The 19915-nt window shown below is 42.8% G+C and overlaps 1 protein-coding gene across 3 annotated transcripts in view; it reads right to left on the bottom strand.

Annotated features, from left to right (window-relative positions):
• Positions 1-1042: 1042 nt before the first annotated feature.
• The window catches only part of MAPK14 (mitogen-activated protein kinase 14), a 77033-nt gene continuing 58160 nt past the window's right edge, over positions 1043-19915 (bottom strand). For 2 of the 3 annotated variants that reach the window (XM_047732212.1, XM_047732214.1), the window contains 4 exons: positions 14865-14944; positions 8079-8157; positions 4295-4468; positions 1043-3476 (listed from right to left, as the gene is read on the bottom strand). In XM_047732212.1, coding sequence (XP_047588168.1) covers positions 3409-3476; positions 4295-4468; positions 8079-8157; positions 14865-14944 — 401 coding nt within the window. In that variant the 3' untranslated portion in view covers positions 1043-3408. Of the gene's footprint in view, positions 3477-4294; positions 4469-8078; positions 8158-10781; positions 10862-14864; positions 14945-19915 lie in introns of all 3 variants that reach the window. The other variant, XM_047732213.1, reaches the window with a different exon arrangement.

Here is a 19915-nt window from a genome sequence, read left to right as displayed (position 1 = left end):
TTGCCTTGTGCCATTATTCCCAGCTGCCAGCCTGGGCCCAGAAACCACAGGACAAAACACCCAGCTGCGCGCTCTTGATATCCTCGCAGGCCGGGCCTCACAATCCATCCCGGGTCACTGGTTAGCCTTCCTAGGCAGAGAAAGGAAGCACACCACCACGGGCCCTGAAAACAGCCATGAGACCTTGCAGCTCTTTAATCCTATGGTACATAGTAGTTTTGAAGAAAATTGTCAAGGACCATAAGATAAAAGAGTCATAAAACACATTTGGTTCGAAGTCTATAAACAATGTATATACATATGTACACATACAACCTTCTCTCAGGCAATTTTCAAATAAAAATATACTTTCTACAGATAGTCTTAGAACGTCAAAGCTGAGAAGAACCCAAACAACTATCTAAACAAACCGCATCTTACACATGAGGAAACTGAAGTCCTGGGCCAGGGGTCGGCAAACTTCTTCTGTAAAGGGCCAGAGTGAACAGTCTTGATTTTGTAAACCCTCTGGTCTCTGCTGCAACTGCTCAACTTTGTGTCGCACAAAAGCAGCCACAGACAATACATAAACAAACGTGTGGTTGTGTTCCGATATAACTTTATTTATAGACATTGAAATTTGAATTTTACATTATTTTTCACACACTACAAAAATACTGTCCTCTTGATTTCAGCCATTTAAAAATGTAAAAACCATTTTTAGCGGGCCATACAAAAACAGACGGTAGATGAGATCTGGCTCTTGGGCCATAGTTTGCTGACCCCTGTCCTAGACCACTCTGACACCCAAGTGCAGTAACACTCTGCCTGCCATGTTATACCTTCTTTGCTATTTGCTCTACCCATCTACATCAAAGACTCAGATCTGCTTCACCAGAAAGTGTACCATCTGTTAAAGTGTTTTCTAAATTTTAGGAGTAAATATTAAGATCTATCAGAAACATATGCCAGGCCACAATTGAAAGAACGTCAGTACAATGCCATATTGTGCACTAAATTAAAAACAGTCGACATAAAAATACAATAAATTTGAGAAACTCACTAAATTTGAAAAATAGGCTTTATTTTAACCAGTGGTATTGTATGACATCCTATATGGCATAACTGATTACAGCCAAGTTCATGAATACAAATAAAATAGCAGTGTCCCTCATTCTCTCTTTTGCTTTCTGTTCAGAGAAATCAGGAGATGGGAGCATGATGCTCAGAAACCAAGGAGCTCTTCCAGGGGCTCCAGCAGAGTCCAGGCTCCTGGAACATTCAGCTTCCTAATGCATATACAATCACATGTGCAAAGACCTTTATGAAAAAATATTCAGACCAGTATTTCTGTAGGAAATCACACTAGCATTTACAACCAAACATGGCTGATAAAATTCATCTTGCTGTGGATTGTGAGGATTTGAACTGTATATAAAGGAGATGAGGCCTTTGCGTTCATTTTCCTTTAAAGAGGGGGAGAATCCCAGGCGAGGCGCCATCACAGTCAGCCTGCCTCCTTCCTTCTCGCTCCAGTTGACTCGGAGGTCCTACCCTGTCCCTCCGGAGCGCACGTACCACTGTGCTGTGATAGAGAAATGGAGACACCTTGTCCCAAATACGAGATTCTGTCGCACAGCCAATAGTGGAAGTGGCTCTACACATTCTTATTTCACAAGAGGTTTAGATACATGGCCCTTATGTAGCACAAGACACCTGCAATTCAGGAAATTATGAAAAAACAACTCTTCTCCACCCCTGAGGATATTTCATCTTTATAAAGTTGAAAATATAAAATATTAGAATAATTTGCCCTTTCCCCCCATCAAAAGGAATCACATTCTCAAAGGATTCCTGCAATATACAAAATTTTGAAACAAAATGATTTCTCCTCAAACCAAGACCAAGAAGTCAATGTTAAGCTGCCAAGAAGACCCTCTTCCAAAGAAGGGTGGAAAAGACACCTCATTACTTTTTTTTTTTTTAATAACCATGTTTAGACAAAGATAGCAAAAGGAGTTTCTGGCCTCATGACCTTTTATTGTTCACTTTAATTTTCAGCATTTCTTAGCATTGGCTATTGGGAGTGAAGAGAACAATTGTTTTTCAAAGTCTGAGATATTCCCGGGAAAAGCCCTGATCTTTCCCATGACGGCTCCCCAAAAAGAGTTTGTCGAAAACCAGATGGCAAGAATGAAAACGCTATTGACCCATCTGTTCCATTTCTTCATAGTTTTCACATCAAAAGCACCTGGAGTATCAATTGTGTTCAACACAAAATAGTACTGGGGCTGGAGAGAGGATGATGTCACCTGCCCTTGGCAGTAGCAGAGGTGACATGGGCTCTGAACTAACCAAGAAGTCTTCACTGACAAACCTGCCTGGCACCAGGGCCTCCCGAAGGGAACAGACAAGCAGCTGTGCATGCTCAAATAGCAAGACGTGCAAAACACATCGTCACTCTGCTGGGAATAAAGAGTACACAGGAAGTACACTGACAGCAAGAACCGGCTTCTGCCTGCTGGGGCTAATGCGCAAGAAACCTCTGCGCTGGAGGGGGGCGGGGGGGGGGGCGGCGAGCAGAGAAATGGCAGCCCCTGGGGCGGGGGCAGAGAGAGAGAGAGAGAGAGAGAGAGAGAAGCACGCACACGCATGCGCACACATGCACACACGATGCCTCCGAGGGCTCCCTGGTCACTTCTGGTTCGCCAGCGGCGGTGGGACAAGCCCACTGCTTGCCGGGCTCGGCACGTGGTCGGCCGCGCTGCCTGAACTATCTACACTTTCTTCTCTCCTCTTAAGGCACAAACATATTTACAGTTTCGCACATAAACCTGCTGAGTTCTGAGAATCACACTAAGCAAATCAATCACAGACTAGCGCGCAGAAGGCAGTTGGTCCTTCTTGGCCGCGCGCCGTCGCTGAGGGCCCGCTTCCGCGGAAGCCCAAAAGTGTGCGCCCCCTCTCTGGGCCACTACGGGCTGTCAGCGAGACTACCCCCCACCTCCAGACAGGGCCATGGGAGAAGCCAAAATGGCAAAAGCATGACTGGGATCTGGGCCGTTTAGTATCTTTATTTTGCACGTAACAAACCCGAACAAGACGGCAGCCCTTGCCTGCCTGAGCTGACTCTCCCAAGGGGCAAACAGAGGCCGCCTCGGAGCTTCTGGGACTGCCCGTGAAGCCACTGTGATCATAGTTTGCTCCTATTCTCTTACCCTCCCACAGAGACAGACACACACATGCACACGCACAGGAGCACACACACATACATATACATACACACGCACGTGCACGCGCGCACACACACCCCTTCCACCATGGAGGAAATCTTTGCAACAAGAGGCACTTGAATGATATTTGGAGAGTTCCCATGGAAAGGCCTTCCCCTCACAGTGAAGTGGGATCAACAGAACAGAAACCAGGTTCTCAGGATTCCATCTCTTCTTGGTCAAGGGGTGGCGGCACAAAGCTGATGACTTCATCGTAGGTCAGGCCTAAAACCCGGGAAGGAAAGGTGGGATGTGAGTGTTTAGACTATTCTCTTCACTAGTAGGTACTCTAACTTCTAGGCTCAAGATCTTTCCTTCCTGTCCAGGCTAGTGGTTTGATGGACTACTTCAAATAACCCCCTCATTGCTTATGTGTGACAGCCTAATGGCACATGTGATCACAGAAGTTCAAGAATACAGAAAAAAAGAGCTACTTTTACTTATTTGTTTCACTCAGCAGGGCCTCCTTTCTTAAAGCTCTCTGGAGAAGGTGCTCAAGAATAACAGCTCTTCCACAAGCGACAGCAACAGGTAATTCTGGTTTGGGGGATCCATCTGGAGTTTTGAATGTGCATTTTATGCAAAGAATCTGAAGCTGGACATACAGGAGACATGGGTTCCATGTATGGCTGTGTCCTTAACTAGGTCTATGGTAACAAACACGAAATAAACTATCAATTGTGAAACTATAATTCTAGAGTTCTAGCGACTGTAAAACTATAAAAATACCTTATTCCCTACTTATCTCAGACAGATATTGTAAATGCAGATTCTGACTTAAAAACCTCAAGGCTCTATATGGCTGTTAAGGGGCTGGGTACAAAATCAGACCAGACATGAGCACCTCAAAGGTCCAGACAGTGTCCTCATCTACATCAGAGAAACATACCCGCTCTGCATCAGAGACACTAGTTAGCAGTTTTAACAAGTTGGTTATAACTAGAAATTCTGTTTTCCCACAGCTTTTGGACAGTGGCTCACCTAAGAAAGACTTTTAAATTTAAGTCCTCACACTAGATGTTAATCCTGCTCTTATAACTTACTTTTCCATTCATCTATAAGGAGGTCCCTGCTTTCAAAGGATTGATCATAAGGGTCAGCTACTGGTTCATCATCAGGATCATGGTACTGAGCAAAGTAGGCGTGTGCAAGGGCTTGGGCTGCCGTAATTCTCTTGTCTGAGTCCAATACAAGCATCTTCTCCAGCAAGTCGACAGCTTTCAGTCCCACGAATTGGAAGGAAAAAAAGAGTTTTTAAAAATTAGCAAAAATTTAGGCCTTATTAAGCACTTTTTAAAAAAATTTTTTTATAAGATTTTATTTATTTAACAGACAGAGATCACAAGTAGGCAGAGAGGCAGGCAGAGAGAGAGAGAGGAGGAAGCAGGCTCCCTGCTAAGCAGAGAGCCAATGCGGGGCTCGATCCCAGGACCCCAGGATCATGACCTGAGCCGAAGGCAGAGGCTTTAACCCACTGAGCCACCCAGGCGCCCGGCAAACACAGTTTTGAATCTCCATACTGAACAAAGAGAATACACACATTCCCCGCCCATGTGTCTACTCTAGGAAACGTTGCTCCTTTTTTTCTTTGTGTGTGTGTGTGTGTGTGTGTGTGTGTGGAATGTGTTTTGTATTAAGAATACATTACTAAAGAGGAATTTTTAAAAATACCTGAGACTGTTTGAACAAGCTTTTGTGGAACATCAATGTCAAAGTGTTACCACGTAGTCAAACTGTGTCAAAAGGAAAGCCTACAGGCACCTGGGTGGCTCAGTCAGTTGGGCATCTGCTTTGCGCTTGGGTCATGGTCTGGGTCCTGGGATAGAGCGGGTGTTGGCGTCAGGCTCTCTGCTCAGCGGGGAATCTGCTTCTCCCTCTCCCTCTGCCCCTCCCCCCCACTCATACTCTCTCTCTTTCAAATAAATGGATAAAAATCTTTAAAAAAAAGGAAGAAAGAAAGAAAGCCTATAACCAAAGTAATCGAGAAGAGGTAAGCAGGGTGGCTTTTTTATGTTTTTACTTTTTTGTCTCCCTGTGCTTTTTATTTACTAACATAAGGCAATGAATATTCATCAAACAGATCTCCCAACAATGAACAAACTGAGGGTTTTACATGGGTGTGTGGGTAAGGCATGATATTTGGATAAAGGAAATATAAAATTTTCACTATGAAAAACTTCAATATACAGAACAGTACAGTGAATACTCATATGTCCACTACCCATATCCAACAATAAACATTATTTATTTCCCTATCTATCTATCTATCTATCTAACCCTGTTTTTTTGCTGGGCCATTTTAAAATAAAATGATAGACATGATGCTTTACCCCTAAGTATTTCAGCATAAAGACATCTTTCTATATAACCACAAAACCATCTTATCTGACAACTAAATAATTCTCAAATATCATCTAAAATCCAGTTTATGTTAAAATTTCTCCAATTATCCCAAAATTGTCTTTTATCCCTGGCTTCTTCAAGCCAGGATCCAATTAAGGGCCACACACTGCATCTGATTGGGCTTCCTAGGGTGAAAAGTACTCTGTGCAATCACCAATACCTTGGTGAGGAATAAGGTCGGGTAAGGAAAAGATTCCTCTAAGATCTTGACAGCTAGAAAGACACACGCTATATCAAAGGGCAATTCAAGTGCTCGCTTCGGCAGCACATATACAAAGGACAATTCAAGTTTTAATTCATGTTTTGAGAATAATAGTCAAACATGAAGTCAGTGACTGACAAAATACAGCTGTCATTTGTTTACATCGTTGGTGTGTTCCTGCTCAGTTAATATGCTGGGCACAAGTTCGTGGTCAGTAACACCATGTTCTGTCTGCAAGAAGAAACTCTTTGTATGACGTCACTGTTTGGCAGTGAGCTATTAGGCATGTTTAAATTCTGAGAACTGCAGTGCTGAGCACCAGATGGCCCAAAGCCTCCATTCAACTGATTGGCAGTCTGTATTGCTAAGTGGTATCCAGTTCTTTTGAATGTTTAAATGTCATGATTCCAGAGAAGGATGGATGTGACCTAAATAAGCTACTGGGACACATACATGCCCCCCCATCCCCCCACCCTGAAAAAATGAGTTAACAAATCTCTTGGAGTTGGCTAACAGGAAGTCAAACAGTGAGCACTGCCAGGTCTGAAACATGAACTGGTATGATGAAAATACATTCGGAACAGAATGACAGACAAGAAAGCTACCAGCATGCAGCATAATTTCCCAACATCCTAGAGTATTTACAACTCAAATAGAGCTTGTCACAGATCCTTGAACTAGGTAATAGAGTTCAAATAAATCCTACAGAGCCAATGGGAGCATACCAGGGCAGATGCAGACCTAAACCAACTGCCTAAAATTCTGTATATACCCCTGATGAGTCTGTGGACTCATTTTTGGATGTGAGAGTGGCCCAGCTGAGATCTGGCCTACTTACAATCTCAAGGCTGACACAGACTCACCCAGGACTGCCCACCATCTCAAAGAATGTGAGCATCTCTGCCATTTTAAGAATTACCACAGTAACACTGAAATCGTTCTCAACAGTCACTGTGAATGAGGTATTTAAAAAGGGAAAACCACTGAGCTCTCACTACAACTTCTGAAGAGGGCATCGTGACTATCCACTCTCAAAGGAAAAAACTAAACCTTTGTTATTAGTTTTTGGGACCCAGCAGAGGGATGACCCACTGAGAGAGTGGAGCACATACCAGTATAACACAATCTTCAGGGAAGTGAGAAGGTTGATTAGACCATTATCATACCATGGCTCCCCTCCCTGTCTCATAGGAAGGCCTGGTCTGATTTTTCCATGTCTGTTGTTAAATGGCATGGTCTACTGCACAATCCTTGAATCTGGGAAGTAGGGTCTTGGCAATGCCACTTTTAGGGGCCAACCAAAGCATATGTTAGACCCCAACTTTAAGGAATAAATCAACTCCCTTTTTAGCCAAGGCAGTACATATCCTGCAGCCACTACTATCCCATCTCTCTGCCGAGGATCCCAGAAGTGATGGTGGCAGGAAGAAATATGGAGCCATTCCTTAAAGTCTGCGGTGGCAAATTCACTCCACGAAGAACACAGAATGGTTAACTCCCTGGGGGAAGGGCAGAAGAAGAGGAGAAAGGAAAAAATGCACGAAGACGGCAGGATCTGTGGGACTGGGAAGCTACAGGCAGCACAGGGCGCACCGCAGGGAACTCCTGGGGGCAGGTCCTCTAAACACCCATCTGTTCTTTGGTTGTTTCTGCCCTTGGCTTGGGACACCACAAAACACCAGCAGTTGTGAAGTCACAGGCTTTCCTCCATACCTCCTTCTTCCTGTGCCCCTCAATCTTTTCTCCCAACATCCCCACCACTTGCTCTCCTTTCTTCACCATAAAATCTCATTTCCTCTACCAAATTCTAGGACCATATAAATATATAAGCATATCACGTGATTAAAAAACCCAACAACACAGGGCGCCTGGGTGGCTCAGTGGGTTAGGCCGCTGCCTTCGGCTCGGGTCATGATCTCAGGGTCCTGGGATCGAGCCCCGCATCGGGCTCTCTGCTCAGCAGGGAGCCTGCTTCCTCCTCTCTCTCTGCCTGTCTCTCTGCCTGCTTGTGATCTCTGTCTGTCAAATAAATAAATAAAAATAAATCTTTAAAAAAAAAAACCCCAACAACACAAACACAGATAATAAATGGCATTACTTACCACCTTCTAGCACTTAATTAGTGGTACCCTATTTAATCAAAAGGAAAAACTCTTCTTTAAATCCCCAATTTATGTCATTAACAATTCAATATTCATGCGGTGAGGATATGATCAACTTACCCAAGGGATTGGCACCAATAAATACATTTGCAAAGTTCATTTTCGGCATCTGGGTCAAAGACTGAATGTAGTTCCTTGCCTGCAAAAATAAAACATTTTCAAATGGCTTTGTTCAATCATGTTACTGCTCCCAGAGAGTCTCGGTCCTGCCAGGGAACGAGCATTCACTGACAAGGTCTGCTAGCTTCAATGTTTATGACTGTCTTTGATATTCAATTAAAAGATTTCTCTCTTATTGCCATTCTAACTACCTTACCTTTGATCAGCACTTTTGTTTATTCTGGCTATCTCTCACGGTTACATTTTAAGTGAAGGAGAATGCTAAGCAATTAAGTTCCCTTTTATTAGCTTTCTGATCCAGGGATCAGAAGTTTAAAAAAAAAATAAGGCCAAGGGGCACCTGGGTGGCTCAGATGGTTAAGCGTCTGCCTTCGGCTCAGGTCATGATCCCAGGGTCCTGGGTTTGAGCCCCACATCAGGCTCCCTGCTCAGCGGGAAGCCTGCTTCTCCCTCTCCCTCTCCTGATGCTTGTGTTCCCTCTCTCACTATCTCTCTCTCTCTCTGTCATATAAATAAATAAAACCTTTAAAAAAAAAAATAAGGCCAAGATATCTAAGAAGTTCCCCTTTCTGAGACAGCCTACCTAGAAAGCTAGGGATTGAGACTCCTAAAGAGAGTCTAGGACCAGCAGTTCTGACAGCACTGATCTCAGTAGGTACTCTCAGTTTGTAAAAAGGGTATCAGTGCTAAACCTTGTTAACAAAGTAATCTTGGAATTAAGAAAGTAAACACAAGCCTGTATATTATCCTAAAAGTCTTGAACACATTTTAAAAATACTAAAGCAACTCAGTAAGAGTGACAAAGAATAATGGATTTTTAAGTTACGTGGCCTATGCAGAAATCTTTCCCCTACCACTTAGGAGGTATGTCTTACGCAAGTCTCAACTGACTTATCAGTGACCTCATCTGCAAAATATTAGTATTAGATATTAGTATTCGGCTTGCCTGTATCATACGTTACCGTGATATTCAAATAAGACAAGGCTCATGAAAAAGCTTCAAACTAAAATTTTGATACAAACAACATTTATATTACCAGTATAGTTGTTACAAGTTTGGTCCCTATGGTGGAACAGGCTTGAGTTTGAATCTTGACTTGATCACTTTGGGCAAGTTACTTATTCTCGTTAAGGCTTGAGTTCCTCTTTGATAAAATGAGATTCACAATGCCTACTCATGGGGCTGCAGTGAGGACTGGAGATAACAAACCAGTACTTCCTTAGCACAGTACTGGGTGCAGAGTGAGAACTCAACAAACTTAGTTGCTTTCCCTGTTGCCTTTAGAAGTTTGCTCTCACTCTCTAAGGGTGTTTCAACTTCACAATTTCTGAACTCTACTCAAAGGAACTTAAGGTGTCAAATACTTTTAAGGACTGATAGCTCTACCAAAGCAAACTCAAAAACTTGACCAAAAACTAGTCTTGAGAATAATCATATAAATACAAATATAACTCATAAATGTGTACTTCAGATACTAGGTATTAAACTGTTGCTACGACCTTCCCTGTTTCAAAACATAAATCCCACTATCAGTCCATCTGAGTAGTTGAGATAAAACTTCTCTGAATCTGTCTTAACCACTTCAAATTCCTGTTTTAATACAGCTCAACAGTAAAAGTGTGTGTGTGTGTGTGTGTGTGTGCGCGCGCGAGCGCGCGCGTGCGTTTGTGCATGTACGCGCTAACACGTGCGCTCACAAAAGCCTAGAAAAATCTCTGGCTACTAGGGCAACTTCACCTTCTTAGTCCTTGTATGTGTAGCAAGAAGGGGAGGCTGCTTTGGTTGAGAATCTCTCCAATTTTAAAAGAAAGTTCTAGGAATTGAATATCCACATGTCTATAATCCTTTCCTCCTCCAGCACATAGATAAAAGGATCAAGGGAAGATAGAGGTAAGAGAGACCTGTCTCGTGCAGAGAACTGTCATCCCTCCAATAAGATAAATAAACGTAAATTTTAAAACTACCTGAATATAGCTGAAGCAGAAACAACACTGCTGGGAAGGGCCTCTGTGACGACAGCCTGACTCCCAGAAAGATTAAGGGCACCGTGTTAAGAAGTGCCCCAACCATCTCTGATAATAAAACCAGTATCAAATTAATTAGGAAGAACTGATAAAGATGACGAATAGCCTTATGTAAGTTGTTCGCATTTATTCCATATTATTTGTGTATTTTCTTTTAAATATAGTACTTATCAGTGTTGGATCTTTTATAGACTTGTTTTTTCATCTTAAAGGAAGAATCTTCTTTGGGTCATCATTATAAAAACTTGATGACCAGGAAAGCAACCTAACGGCCCTCAGTTCAATACCCTTCCAGCCTACAGTCATCAGATGCTAACATACCCTCACTAGGAAAACACAACAGCCTCTTGAGCACTAAATTCATAAAACCCAAATATAAAAATCATATCACTTTCTATTTACAAGCCTATAAATTATATTCTCAATCCAGAGGACGGGATGACATTTTCTCCCAAATGTCAGCATCCTGCCACAGCACAGAGGTGCTCATCCCCTCAAGCCCTCAAGGCACGTGCAAGCACTCAGTGATATTAAAAACCGTGTTGCTTATACAGTGGCAACAGAATGAGGATGTGGCCTTCTGAATTGGATATCCCTATCCAGTCTGTTTGTTCTCACCTCATGGCTTGGCATCCTGTTAATGAGATAAGCAGGGGGAGTCCCCGTCAGACGCATAATCTGCTGAAGCTGGTTAATATCTTAGATGCCTAGTCAAGGGCATTGTTAAACATACAGTGCAAAAAAATAACTTTCAACTCAAGTTATTAAGAAGGCCACAAAAGCCACCCCAAAATGAACAAAAGAAACCCACTCCCCAGCGCCCACCCCCCACCCCAAGCCAGAGTCCAAGGCTGCGTGTGAAAGCCTGCTTCTGTGGAATGGCATGAGGGTTATTAGGCATGCAGCCCATAACTGGCCATGCAGATAAGAAAAACTACTTTCCTTTAGTTTTAGCATCATCTTAAATGTTAAATATTTTAGGCTCCCTGGAAAGAGACTGCCCCTTGATCCAGGATGCCAGCCAGAGAACTGTTTTCAAGTACTGATGGCCAAAACCCGCTTGCTTAGGGCAGGGGGTGGTGGTAAATGGAGATGATTCAGAAAATTTTGATTCGGCTTCAGACAAAACAAAATTTTCACTATATCCATTCAAGGAAGAGGTTACATTTTCATGGCACGGGTTCTAATAACTCTCCAAGGCACCACCCCTCCAAATGTAAGACATGGGTGCGTGTGGGAGCTGATAAGCAATGCCAAGTTTCAAGGACATTAGTAGCGGTACATTTATAAAACATGCCACAAACACACAGTGGTGATGAAGAAAGAGGAGACACGGGGGCAAAGTCAGAAGCTAACAGCAAAGACAAAATGGGCTGCTGATGATAGCAGAGCACGCCACAGTGATTTCCTCCACAAGTCTCTAACAGGTGACCAGGCTGATTTCACTCCATAAACAGCTGAGAGGAAGCCTGCAAAACGCTCTGACCAGGAGGAAACTGCTCGGTCTTCCAAACGTACAAGCACGTAAGGAAACGGTATTCCACACTTCTCTCTTCTTGCTGGCCCACAACTTGAATGCAATCCCCCTCCCCCAAAATGTTATATGAACTGTTGGTTTGTCATAAGTTCCTATTAAAGGAGCACTGATGGGATTTTTAAAAATCAATGCAATTCAATTAAAATCTTTCTATATTCCCTTTCTTCTTAAACTATTAATTCCCTCCTCCGGTTGTAGCAGCATCTTCAAGGAGCACCCTGGTCAGGCAATCACACCTCTTTGTGGCTTCCTTCAGTAATTTTTCATGTTAACTCATTCTCTTGACCTCAAATTCTCTCATGGTCAGAGGACTACAAATATACCTGGCCGGCTGGCCGGCAGGACAGAGCTAGGACCATGCGCTCCATCCTGCCTTTCCCAGTCCTTATGCCCAAAGACAGAGGCAGCAAATTCAAAAGGTGGCATGAAGCCCTTTTAACATTCTCTCAACAAAATTTAGATTTACCTCGAAACAAATTACATAAAAAATAGTACTTTAAATGCCAATACAACAAAAGGGGCTCACTAAGTAAACCAGCAATAGCAGAATACCAGTTGGGTTTTAAAATCTTAGAATCCAGCCACCTCTCTTCTCTCTCTTAGGAATAATACTTGGCTGGTGCATTTTTCTATTTTTGTCTCTATTAGTCAAATAGGTTATTATATCCCCTTCCTATCAAGAAGTTAGGAAAAATATATTTCTAGAGAAAAATGGGAGTCAGTGAAAGGGCTTTTGCTTGCTTAATATGATTTTTTCTGTTGTTGTTGTTCTCTCATTGATTACTATAGGTTCTGGGTCACTAACCGAAACAGGCTTCTCTCCTTAGCTGCCACGACCTATTTATCCCCTTTCTCACAGCACATCCCAACTTGTTCTCAATCAGTGTCTCCATTATTGCATTTTCTTACAATGTCCTACTGTTTATTGATTGGATTTCTAGATAAATGATGGCATCTGTATATTAACTAGCTAGAATTTAAATAGAAATTTGAAAAGAAAAAGAATGATGGCATCACCACCTTGCTACTTTTCAGGAGTAATGAAAATAGCGATTGGCTTGCTTTTATACCATTTCTTCACTAATGAATTTTTCTTTTGATTTTTAAAATCCTTAAAACAATTTTACTCATCTGGCTTTGTTATTTACACACCATGTGTCCCACACACACCATGTGCTTTTAAGATAAACTGGTACTTGGGCAGTATTACTACCACCAAACTAATCTTGTCTACCATTTAACCCCCTTTTATCCACTTGCCATAACCATGTAGGGGAAAAAAAAAAAAAAAAACCTTTCTTATTCCTATATTCGTTGTTGGAGTACATTCTGTATTCTGATAGTCCATTTTATTATGCCCAACTCTAGAGCTGTTTAAATATATGATGTGCCCTATATCACATAAGATTAACAGTATCTCATTAGGTTGGGCACCTGATGTTGTTTCCTTCTTAAAAATAAATGATGGATTAATAATAGGTAAATACCATATTATCCATGCTTTTCCTCTTAGAACTTCTTGTGACTAACAGCACGTATCTATAGGGCCAATGGTTGGGTGTGGGAGAGGGGACTGAGAAGGAGCTGCTAAGTGGCCACTCCCAGACAGGGAATGAATTTACTGTCTTAGTCTCATTCGTACTATTGGTAAATAAACGGAACCTCCTCTCACCCCCACTGCCTTGCCTCCATGTCTTCTGTATTACCAGTCTTTCTCAGCACATGCATTTAAAACAAGAAAGTACCATCTTCTCTAAGTAGCATTCCTTATCTTCTTTGATTCACTCTACCCAGCTTCTGCATTTCAGAAAGCAAAAGAAAACACTCCTTTGGGTTGACACAGTGGTAACTCCGACAATGACTTTCAAAATAGTGTGCAATCGCATGAGATTAAAGTTTAGAGATCATGTTATCAGAACCATCTGAGATGCTCAGCTCTCTCTGCCAAGTGACTCAGTGCATGACTCAGGCAAGTCACAGCTTTTCTGTGCTTTTCCTTCTTCATCTTAAATAAATAAATGAAACAAAATAATAGAGCCAGCACAGTCTCTTACATCCCTCCAAGTGGAAATTCATAAATACACTGGGCTTTGTGGTCTTTTAATGTACCAGAAACTTACCAGATGACAATATTCTTTACGTTATAAGGGAGATGATGAACCATTCAAACTCACCTGCTCAAGCCTGCCTCAAGCCACCCAGCAGCCCTTCCAACTGGGCAAAGGGACCCCTTCAGTCAGAATGGTGGGAGGATAATTCAGGAAGGCACAACTGGAGCTTGGCTCCACAGCTCTTTTTCCCTTTTAGTCAACTGCCTGGCAGCAGACAGAAGGGAAAAGGGAGAAAGGCTGAGCTTTCATGATTTCTCTCTTGTCTCTGGCTCCAGAAAATGACCAACAGCAGGAAATTGGAGCCAAAGTAAGCCAGAGTCACATTCCCATGGCTTCTCTCTAGATCCTGCTTAGAGGCAGGAAGGCATTAGCTCCAAAGCTTTTTCTCAGGTTATTCAACTTGTAATGACAGAGGCAGGCTGTGGGAGGAAGGATTTACTACAAGTCTACTCCAATGGATGTGAGGTATCAGGACTGGTCTGGAGATAGGGTGGAGATGTGCCCCTGTTGGGAATAGACAACTTTTACAAGATGTTGTGCGTTGTCTATTCTAAAACAGTAAAAAGCAGTAACTGCTGGAAAAGGGCAGTAGCATGGACACAATGCACACTTCATTCCTGTAGTGAAGCTAGACTAATACGTGGTAAAGTTCATGCTCTGAGAACACACACTAACCGAAAACTAAAAAGAACTCAAGTATATGTGAAACTTCTGAGAAAGAGGATGTCAGGGCTTGATAACAGAGGCATATTTTCCTTTAATCTCTTGGAATGAGTTAGAATTGCAAATCCTTTACTGGGTTACTACTGCCCAATACAAGCTCTCATGATCTAAGTACATACTCCAATAGAGAACAAAACACACTCATGCATGGGGGCAGACGAGTGCACGTGTACACACACACACATACACACACACACCCCTCATCCGGGAAGTCAGCACAAAAGGGCACACATGCTTACAAACATACCCGGGGCAAAGTACAGATTGATGGAAGGCAAGTGGCAGAGGCTCCCAACAGGGCAGATAATTACAATCAAAGCATCAACTCACAGACTCTGAGGAGATTTTCTTCAAAAGATCAGCCCCTGGGGTTCCAACGAGTCTTAAAATGAGCTTCAACTGATCAATATCTAATGGTGGACTATAAAGGAAAATGTTGGGACAAAATAAAAATAAAAAACAAACGACAACAAACAAAACAAAACAAACAAATACCCCAATAAGAAAAAGTAAAAACCCCAAACCAGGCCAAAACGGTGAATTCGTCTAGATCAAGGCTTCTGTGGGACGGTCACTCCAAGTGGAACACGCTCCTCCTGTACAAAGACTCAGAACGGCGCCATACACATATCCAATTTATATTCATTTTGTGGATCTGTCAACGTCACTGGTCAGTAAAACGAAGTGACTTTAGCTGGGTACTTAGCTGCCGAAGACAACGGGTGCAAACACAAAGCTTCACTCAGTCCACACCGACTTCCTCACCTTCCACCAAAGCATTAGTAAGTAGCCAGTTCAGCGAAGAGCACTGGTAAGCAGAGTGCTACAGACAAGAAAAAAGAAGCAGAGCACAGGAGCGAGGGCCAGCCAGGGCCACCTGTGTATACTCCCCGACGGCTTAAGCTAAGGAGCTCCTAATATGACAGGAGCCTTGACTATCCCAGAGCCTAACCACTTGACTGAGCCCTCTAGAAAACCTCTCTCTCTACACTGCTTCCCCGGGCAGAGAAGAGCGGTGAGCGATGGTCGGCCAGCAGAGGGCGCCACTCCCCCACCGCAAGGGCACGTGTTCCGGGAGCGCCATGATGAAGCAGGACTCCAGAGGTTTCCACCTCACAAGTGCGGTGACAAAGCTCACACAACCCCCAGGCTCTGAGCAACAGGCTACAGGGTCCAGACCTTTATTCTGGTAGCCAACTCTTCCATGCACACTTAAAGTGTATGTGCATGTATTAACCAGAGGCCAAAAACTTTGCATTTGTTCTTACTGCCTTTAGCCTTGCCTAAAAAGGAAGTTAAAAGGGGAGAGAGAAAAAAAGTCATATAAAATAGCTTTCCACATTCCCTGTGAAAATGCGTTTATCTCCATGTCTATACCGACATTCAGAGGAAAAGGAGGGGAGAAGGGCTGTCTTCTGATGCCCGTCACAAATCCTGTCAGCAATCCTGTTAGCTTCTTTACCTATCAGGTCCTACTCAACTTCAGGTCTCAGCTTAAACTTCACTTCTTCAGACAGGCCTCCCCCAATATTCTAAATACGGGAAGCCCCCTCTTCCCAGTATTCTCTACCACAACACAATGCTTTCCAACATCAAAGTGCTTCTCACAATCTAGAGTTACTTTGTTTGCTTTCTGTTACCTCTGTAGATCTGTAGCTCCCCAGGGCAGGGGCCACCTATCCCCAACGCTTTGCTGGCCATCTGCTACATGGTGGGCACTCAGAAGACTTCAGGAGAAGGTGGAGCAGGATGGAAGGGAGGATGGAAGAAAAGATTTCTGCTTATGATTACACATATAAAGGTAATATGGTGTAACAAAAATAATGGCCTCCGCAAACCATAGTTGCTTAAGTTACAGGAATTACTTATGCAATATCACTGGCATCTTGCCCTGTTCTCTTTTTCCCCCAGATGAAACTGACTGAAATGGAAGAAAATTCTAGACAGGAGTCAGCAAACCCCAGCCTGCTGCCTGTTTTGAAAATAATGTTTTATCGGAACACAGCCATGCCCATTCATTCACGTGCTGCTTTCACCCTACACAGCAGAACTGAGCAGTTACAATAGAAATCACAGGGTCCCCAAACCCTAGAAGATTTACTATCTGGCTCTTTTAAGAAAAGGTTTGTCCAACCCCATCCTAGACCCAAGTAACTTGAGCTCTATAGAAAACAAGGATAAATTAGAAACAAGTCCACTCACACAAATTATTTCTAAATTAAGAATAGTAGAGAATTTCGTCATCTGCAAATGGCAAAAATCAATGTGTTGTGGAGGTTAAAATTGCAATACTGACTCTTAGTTCTAAGTGCTGACAAGAAAAAAAATCTAAAGCATGCATTAATGCAGACAGAGTGGGGAGGGCAGATGATTACTGTCTTGCTCTAAAATAATCAAATTAACTATACAACAGTGGAATTTAGTACAGGATCCCCTTTGCCCATTTAAAATGATTCAATAAGTGTTAAGTCCCCTCATGCTCTTCAGGAACAAACTGAAGTGGGTAGCTATTCCACATCACAAAGCATATCATATATGAAAACCAACTACTGACTACTGAAACCAAAAACTGACTACTTCAACTCTCAAACAGGTAGTCTGACAATCAAAAGTAGTCTCTAGAAATAAAGCTGTTGAGATGGGTACCCTCATTCAGGAGACTCCTAGCTACTGAGACGAGAGTCAAGTTTTACTTGACAGGGATGACTGAAGACTCTGGGCTGAGTTTCTTTATTGCCCCAACTTCACTTCAACATACCTGAAGAGTAGGCCACACCCACTACTTGCAGTGCTGATTACAGCAATGAGCTGGGGCCCCGCGTCTCTCTCTTGCTTCTACCAGCACGAGACAATCACAAGTGTGAAGAACAAAGCTGCAATTCCTCAGCCCTTCAAGGCCCTCCTGGCTTTGGCTTCAAGCTTCTTTTCTGACTCTGCCTCAGACTATTACTCCTTAATGCACTCAATGCTTCAATCCAGACCAAATATTCTAGGCACTGCTCAGCTTCCAGCTTCTTATACACCCAAGTCATAAACAGAAATACTGGCCACTCTCCCTTCCTACCAAGCCTTTTCTTATTTATTTTTCAAAGTCCTACTCAACAAGAACTCTGCCATGAAGTCTTTCTAGATATCTTAGGTTCGAATTAATCTCTACTTCTTCTCAATAACTTATCTATACCTCTATTCTAGCATTTTTATCACTCTGCCTTATTTTGTAACCAGAGGGTAGACATTTGTTCCTACCTAGGAGTTCCTATCTCCTAGAACTCACTTTCCACTGAGTATGATCATTCTGTTTTGGGGGACAGCTGCTATTTTATCTCTAGAACCTTCCACAAAGTAGTTTGATAAACACTAGTTGGCCTAAAAAGACCTGCTGCAATATGCTTTTTAACTCCGCTCCACCCCTCTGCCTTGCCCTCAAAACCTTTAAGGACCATACTCTATGGAAAGTCTAACTAGAAAAAAAGATAAGAAAAGTTGTTTCATTTAATATCAGGCCTAACAAAGTTTTGAACACGCCATCTGAAGTGTTTACATCATAGAGAGTATACAAACACAGGGCCACGAGTGTGTAAGGGCCATGGACAAAGACAGCTGCTTCAGCATGATAGCCAATACTCAGGAGATTAGTAAACACACAATGCAAAATAGAAATCTATTCAGGAGCTAAAAGCACTTGCATGAAGGAAGTCAAAGCATGCAGACCTCGGAAGAAATCACCATAGGTTCTCCAAGAGCTGGCAAATCCACTTAAATACAGGTCAGTCTTCCAATAGTACTGGCTACTGTAAGGCCACTACCATTGGTCCAGGCAGTTAAGGCCAGAAGGCGCTTCAAGAAGCTGCATCAGCAGAGCAAAGCAAAATTCACATTATGACAATTAGTTATTTCCACAAGTCATCCTTCATAATTGGTTTAACCCCCTTTTTTCTCTAGACAGAAGAAATTTTCACTATTAGGTAAAAACATATTTTATTGGTCATCATCAAACTGTTAGAATTTAATTTTTTTTAAAGATTTTTATTTATTTAACAGAGAGAGAGAGAAATCAAAGAGCACAAGTAGGCAGAGAGGCAGGCAGAGAGAGAGAGAGAAGTAGGCTCCCTGCCAAGCAGAGAGCCCGATGCGGGGCTCGATCCCAGAACCCCAGGATCATGACCTGAGCTAAAGGCAGAGGCTTAACCCACTGAGCCACCCAGGTGCCCTGAACTGTTAGAATTTAAATCCCAGATCTCCTGGTCCTTTCTGAAACAACCACCGAGGCCTAAGCCTATTCTTAGGCTCTCTGTCACAAAAGTAAAAGGGAGAACGAACAGTTAGGGAAATCAACCTAAGGGGACTAGGGTAATCACAGGGAAAATGAGAGAGGACTATTCTCTTCACTTCTAAGTGTTCTAGGCAACTCTGAGAAAGCGTCCACAGGCCGGAGAGTCGAAGATGAGGAAGAGGACCAGTGGCCGGACCTCCCTGCGCGACCACTGTGTGTGAGCTGCGATTTTCAATGAGACAAGACCCATACAAAGCCAGAACATCCATGTTTGGAGGGTGGGAGATCCTCCTGGTGACAGGATGGACTAGAAGACTCAGCCTACTTTCTTCTTTTCTTGACTGTCAAAATAGTCACTTTCACTGTCACACACAAATTCTTAAGACACTCTACTCTAGGTACCTTAAGAAAATTCCAACCTTTTCTGGGAAAAAAATTTCTGTATTTTCAAGTTGGGACAAGAAAAGGCAAATAATCTAGTGAAGTATTTCTCTTCTTCAACATTTATTAGTATACTTGCTTTTAGCATCTAAAGTGAAACTACTTTTTTTAAATGAGAGAGAACAGGGGCGCCTGGGTGGCTCAGCTGAATGAGCGCTGACTCTTGGTTTCAGCTCAGGTCATGATCTCAGAGTCTTGAGATCAAGCCCTGCGTCAGGCTCTGTGCTTGATGGGGAGTCTGCTTGAGGTTCTCTCTCTCCCTCTGGCCCTCCCCTGCTAAAATAAGTAAATAAACAAAGAGAAAACAAGGATGCCTCAGTGGCTCCCCTAGGTGGTGGAGCATGCAACTCTTGAACTCAGGATTGTGCGTTTGAGCCCCATACTGGGAGTAGAGCTTTAAAAAAAAACAAAAATAAAAAGTCTTTTTTTTTTTTAAAGATTTTATTTATTTATTTGAGAGAGATCACAAGTAGGCAGAGAGACAGGCAGAGAGAGAGAGGAAGGGAAGGGAAGCTCTGCTGAGCACAGAGCCCAATGTGGGGCTCAATCCCAGGACCCTGGGATCATGACCTGAGCTGAAGGCAGAGGCTTTAATCCACTGAGACACCCAGGCGCCCCCCCCAAAATATGTTATTTTTAAAAAATGAGATAATATTTGAAACCAGTG

Source organism: Lutra lutra, chromosome 6 (assembly GCF_902655055.1).
Source record: "Lutra lutra chromosome 6, mLutLut1.2, whole genome shotgun sequence".
Lineage (NCBI taxonomy): Eukaryota > Metazoa > Chordata > Mammalia > Carnivora > Mustelidae > Lutra > Lutra lutra.
This window is presented reverse-complemented; position numbering and strand designations above follow the sequence as displayed.